Source organism: Cyrtonyx montezumae, unplaced genomic scaffold (genome assembly GCF_038088225.1).
Source record: "Cyrtonyx montezumae isolate F1298 unplaced genomic scaffold, pur_monq_1.0 scaffold_17, whole genome shotgun sequence".
In the NCBI taxonomy this organism is placed as follows: domain Eukaryota; kingdom Metazoa; phylum Chordata; class Aves; order Galliformes; family Odontophoridae; genus Cyrtonyx; species Cyrtonyx montezumae.
The window spans coordinates 1794379-1800378 of record NW_027071903.1 but is presented as its reverse complement, the minus strand read 5'-3'; the positions used below and the strand labels follow the sequence as shown (position 1 = coordinate 1800378).

The following is a 6000-nucleotide window of genomic DNA, read 5'->3' as shown; positions in this document are numbered from 1 at the left end:
TTCATAAAGTTTGCTAGTATTGATAAGTTACAAAACCCTTCCCTGCTGAAAGTGTTTAACCAGCAATTCTGCCATCAGACGCCAGCCTATTTCAACACAAGGGCTTTATAACAACACACCATGATGGATGCGCTCAGAATTGTGCACCGTGCAGTCCAGAATTGGCTCTGACAGCGGCCAGCACAAAAGGCTTGGTGGAAAAAGCTGCCAACCCTTCCAGCCGCAGCTCTCCTCTCTGGCGCTAACTGTGTGACTGATGTGAGCGTGAGCTTCAGATGTGAGTTTCCTTCGGGGTGGGCGACGATGGCTCCGCTGGAACCCCCCATGCCCTCCTCTTGGGAGAGCTACTGCCAGCGGCCCAGCGGCACGGACGCGCCGTGCAGTCCTCCCGCCACAGCACACCTCTCCCTCCATCAGCTTTGAGTTTCGACGTTTGCTGCTCACATTTCCTCCAGCTGTTGTGCCGGAGCAGCCCAGCCCGCTCCTCCTCAAGGTGCGAGCCCACACACCTCCGCCCTCCCCGACCCCGAGCGGGGGGAGGGGCGGCCGCGCGAGTTGCGCGGGAAGCGGCCGCCAACGCCGCCGCTCCCGCTGCCCTCGGCGGCACCGCGGCCATTGACGTCAGGGAGAGCGGCACGTGACCCCGCCGGAACCAATCGGCTGCGCCCGGAGCGGCTTCGGCGAGAGAGGCGGTGGGCAGCGCTCTCTCCTATCGCCGCCTCCTCCCGCGGTGGCGGCGCGCGCGGGGACACCACACACACAGACACACACACACACGGAGGCACACATATACACACATACACACACACAGAAACCTGCCCGCCCGCACCACACACGCGCCCGCGCCCCGGCCACGCGCGGGCACCCACGCACCCACCTACATGCACACGCGCGCCCGCCGCCGCCCGCTGTCGCGCACACGCCCCGGGGGGAAGGAAGGAGCCGCGGCCGGCCGCCCCGCAGCCCCGCGCCGAGCCCCCGCCGCCGCCTTTTGTCTGCAGCCCCCGCCGGGAGCCGGGCGTGGATGTGGCGCTGCGGGAGCGGCGCGGGGCTCCGCCGCGGGGCGGAGGGGGAAGTTTGAATTCGGCTTCTGATCGCTTCCCCCTGAAGCCCGCAGCCTCCCCGGCGGTTTTTGTGTTTCTTTTGTTTCTTCTTCTTTTATTATTATTATTTTTTTAATTTTTTTTTTCTCCTCCTCCTCCTCCTCGGTTTAAATCGTTGAGCCCGCCGCGTGGGGTCGGATCTCCTTTTCTTTTCCTCTCTTCCCTCCCCGCCTCCGCCCGCCGCCATCCCCTGAGCCGCGATGGATCGCAGCGGCGGCGGCGGCGGCTCCGGCGACCGCGGGCAGCGCGCGGAGGACGGCAGAGCGCTCCCATCGGAACCGCCGCCGGGGCCCGAGGGCACCCGCCCCGCAGCCGCCCCGTGCCGCCGGGCCCTGCTGCACTGCAACGGCATGAGGTACAAGCTGCTGCAGGAGGGGGACATCCAGGTGTGCGTCATCCGGCACCCCCGGACGTTTCTCAGCAAGATCCTCACCTCCAAGTTCCTGCGGCGGTGGGAGCCGCACCACTTGACCCTGGCGGACAGCGCCGTCGCTTCGGCCACGGTGAGTGGGTTGAGGGGGAGCGGGGGTGGGGATGGGGGGGTGAGAAAGCGAGGTTTCGGCACGACCCCGCTGCCGGTCTTTTTGTCGTTAATTCGGGCTCCCGGAGCCGATCTCCCCGCTCCGCTGTGCCCCCGCGCCCCCGGGAATCAATGGGCCGAGGGCGGCGCGCGGGCGCGGCGCGGGTGCGCGCTCCGGGGCTCCGCGTGCGGCTCTGAGCTCCGCGTCGGTGGGCGGCGGGCAGCCCGGGTTGGGCTGCTGGGGGCTGCACGCAGGGTCTGACCAGCTCTGACCAGGCAGCGCCTCCATCGTGTCCCCCCCCCCCCTCCGCCCCCTTTTTTTTTTCTTTCTCTGTTTTTCTTTTCTTGCATTACATGCGAACGCCTCATGTTTTTTCTCAGTGGTTTCCGTCTGGCCTTCCTATAGGACACTCATGATATCAGTGTGCATTGGCTTTTGTGTGGGTTCCCAGGAAGGGTGAATGGAGATGGGCTTCATCTAGTGTGCGGAGGTCGGATTTTTTCACATCCGTGAACGGTCCCTTCTGCGTCGCTCTGCAAATTCCATGTCCCTTCTGCATCGCTTTGCAAACGCAGATCCCTTCTGCATCGCTCTGTAAACGCGTGTTCCTTCTGCATCACCCTGCACATAGTGCTTCCCCTCCTGCATTGCACTTCCCATGAACGTGCCTTCTGCATTGCCCTACAGATAACGTGTCCTCCCACATCTCCCTGCAAATAAACGGCCCTTCTGCATCGCCCTGCAAATGCACGTCCCTCCTTCATCACCCTACAGATACACGTCCCTCCGGCATTACTGTAGTGCTCGTCCCTCCTGCGTGGCCCTGCCGTGCTGTGCCTGCAGGTAGGCCAGCTGCCCGTTCTCACGGCGCTCCTCGTGCCACACTGACACCTCCACACCGCTTGCTCTGCACTGCTGAGCGTGTTTGCAAGGGAATGCGGTTCTTTGCTCGGTAGAAGTGCTGAAGGAGAAGGAAGCCTTGGGAGTGTTGCAGGAGGAAGGGCCCAGAAGACGTGGGCATGAGTAGTTTCTGCAGTTCCTTGTTTTAAGGAGATTCCATCAGCGCGAGGGGAAGTTGGAAGTGGTGGGGATGAGGTGGTTTCCCAGCAGCATCCTCAGCTGCTGGTTGTTTCTGAGCAGAGAAGGGCACCGGTGGAGAAGTGTGATGGTGCTCCAGCCACAAATCTCTGCAGTGTGGCAATACTTAGGCATGAAGTTGTGTTTGTGCAGGAGACGCCAAGCTCTGCTCCCTGTCAGAGCTGCCACCCAAGAAATCACCTCAAGATTTCTCAAGTCCTGCAGGGTGGTGCTTTAATTAACGCCATGGCATTCCTAATTGTTGTAGGCACAGAAGGAGCAAGTAGATAGCAAAGCCTTGCGTGCACCATTGCAGGCTCCATTTTGTTGAGCAGGGCTCTCTGTGCTTGGTGTTAAGCCTTATCAATTTCTTTTTTCCAGTGCTAGGTCTCTGAGTAAGTGCTGTGGTTCACAGGGATATCCGTGCTTGGATATTTGAAATGCTGTCTGTGTTTTGTAGGAAGGGGACTGGGACGTGATTTGTGTTCACTTGTTACCTGAACGTGTGCGTGGTGTGCTCAGCAGGTGTCCTGGTTCCACGATATCTGCATCTTCTTCTTTGGAGATGAAGAGATGTGACTTACACAAAACGTGTGGTCCCCCTGCGGAAATGGGGGATGGGCACAAGGCCAGAACCTCCTGGAGCCGTAGGTAGATACTGAGATGCATCTGATTTGATTTTAGAGGGCTGTAGAAAAATAGCCATCCCTTCCATTGACAGTGAGCACTGCTCAGCAGCTCTGATAACAAGGTCATTTTTATACATAGGGCTTTCTGTAGCCAGGCTGCTTTATGAGCAGCTGCTAATTAATCTTCACATCGTCTCTCTGCAAATCCTCTGGCACGACGAGTTTTACTACATTCTCTATAACATGAATAAAATTGAACAGGAAAATAACATCACTTTGTTTTGCGTTTGAAAGCTAAAGTTGTGATGACACCTAAATCCAGATCTGGGAGGTGATGTCTGTGAGCATGGTGGATGGGTGATTGCAGGCACTTTCTGCCCTTTTCAGTGTCACCTTCTCTGTGTCTGATTGGAGGTCTTCTCCACGCAGGGGCTGTGGAGTGGGAGCTGCCACTCATTTGTATGTCAGCTTTTTCTGGTGGACAGAGTATGTGCCCACATTTCAGTATGAACAATGAGACCCTACGTACGGGTTTTTTTTGTTTTTTTTGTTTTTTGCAAGAGGTGGCTGCTTCCCGTCCTTGATCTGGCAGTGACATGTTTTGTGCCTGGCAGAGTAGTGTTCTTCAAAGGAAGCACTGTGCAAGAATGCAGTGGAACGAGTGTTTGGGCCATCGCATTTGAGCAAAACGTGGGAAGGAAAAATGAATTTTCTTTACAGAATGTTTTTTCTGACATTATCGCAGGTGTCCTTCAATTAAAATAAGCCCATGCTCATCAAAAAGCAATCCTGACAGCTCAGTTCTGAATTGGTAGGGGGCTCGGGTACATGGAAGCAGATAAGCTCATGGAGGTCCACAGTGTGTAGCTCTTGGTACTCGATCTGATTTACATCATTTCCTTTGGGTTTCACATTTCTCTAAGAACTGATTATTTAAAACCAGTACAGTTGCACCAGCAGCCTTCCATCCTGCCCAGGTTTTCATTCCTGCCCTGGTTAAGGGTATTTCTCAGTGTAAATACAAATCTGCACTGCTTTCTTTTATTATTATTATTTCCTTAATTAAATGCCAAAGGCTGGTAGGAAATTTTGATACTTAGGAACTTTGCTTGCTTAGGGATACATCTGACTTTCTTCCCCATGGGAGGAATAACGTTTATTTTATAAACGCTTCCCAAACTCAAAAGTGTTGCCCTTGCTAATTTTTTTTTTTAACAAAGATCTGTCCTTGCACAGCTTGAAGGGCAACGATAATAAAAACAAAGGAATAAAATCCAATTTAATATTCTTTCTATGATTGTGTTGTTGTTGAAGAACAAACTATTGCTATCTTCAGCAGAAATGTTAAAATTTAATTTTTAGTAGTTTAAAGGTGGCAGGTGAACCTGAACTTGTGATATCCTTCTGCCCTGTCCCTTTCATGCCTCACTTCTGCTCTTTCATGCTTTTTTCTTGCCCCAGCAGGGCAAGGTGTTGAGAACAGGTGTTGAGGACGGTGGGTTTTAAGGTATTGGATTTCCAGGAGGCCTTGTGGTATGTAGGTACGTGCAGCAGATGAGGAGGGAATAAATAAGCAATTCACTTTTGTTGGCTAGGGATGACCTCTCTAATTCCCATCTGGGAAGATAAGACATAATTAAAACCATGAAGTTACTCATTAATGTCCCTCAAGGAGATGGAAACTTTGGCTTTTCATGCTCATTTCAGATTTCCAGGTTTCCCCTTGGCGAGTAAGCGCAGTGTTATGTTCAAAGCTGGTGGCAAACCTGAAAAGATTGGAGTGCCTCTTACATTATTTCCAGGGCAAAGATGATCTGTGAGAACACAATAGTTTATTGACAAGACAGCTAATGGGAAATGTACTTGACACAAGAACGTGAGTTGGGGAGCTGCATTTAATGTTTTCTTTTAGAGAAAAGAACATAGACAATTAATATTAAATGAGGCAGGGCAGGATGATCTGTTTCAAATAGGAGAAGTGGAGTAGAAAATCATCTTCTAATTGTTTTTTAAAATTCAACGATTTTGCTGCTGCGTGTGTTTCAGCGTGCTGCTACATGGCTTTCCTTCCTTCTGCTATATAGAGCAAAAATTCCTATCAGGCCAGACTCATTGTTTACTTTAGAGCAGGTTCCCATTAGTTAGAAAAACACGTTTTTTCAAATTAAATTTCCCTTGAAAAACAATTAGCTCAAGTGGGAAGCATTATGCAGAACTCTGAAGTTTCAAAACAATCTTATAAGGAGAATTCTTTTAAATCTTTCCTGGAAAAGGAATATCGTACTGAAAACAGAATGATAATGAATTAGCTGGAGTAATAATAAAAGAAGTATGCGTTCTGTTCAAGTGCTGACCTCAATCACGAGCTATTGATGAGGCTCTGCAAACCTGACTTAAAAGGAGCTTGATGGGCCTGCCATCCTTACGCACGGAGCAAATAAGAGTGCATAAATAATGAAGCAGTTTAAAACACTTCTTTTTTGCAGTCCAGCATGGCAGTGGAATGTTAATTTGTGTTCTGAGATGATATTCATCATTGCTTTATACCGACAGTGATTGTTTGTGTTCGACATGAAGCGGTACCGGTAGGTTTGGGGTGTACGTGCTTCTGCCCATTGAGGTTTACTGTGTTGCCAGTGACCAGGTATTTTCTCCAGGCTTATCAGGGAC

General features: G+C 51.9%; 1 protein-coding gene across 1 annotated transcript in view; it reads left to right on the top strand.

The window, feature by feature from the left end:
• The first annotated feature begins 738 nt into the window (after positions 1–738).
• The window catches only part of CMIP (c-Maf inducing protein), a 118507-nt gene continuing 113245 nt past the window's right edge, over positions 739–6000 (top strand). Inside the window, exon 1 of the mRNA XM_065733106.1 lies at positions 739–1606. Within this exon, the coding sequence (XP_065589178.1) occupies positions 1304–1606 (303 nt within the window). The 5' untranslated portion in view covers positions 739–1303. The remainder of the gene's footprint in view (positions 1607–6000) is intronic.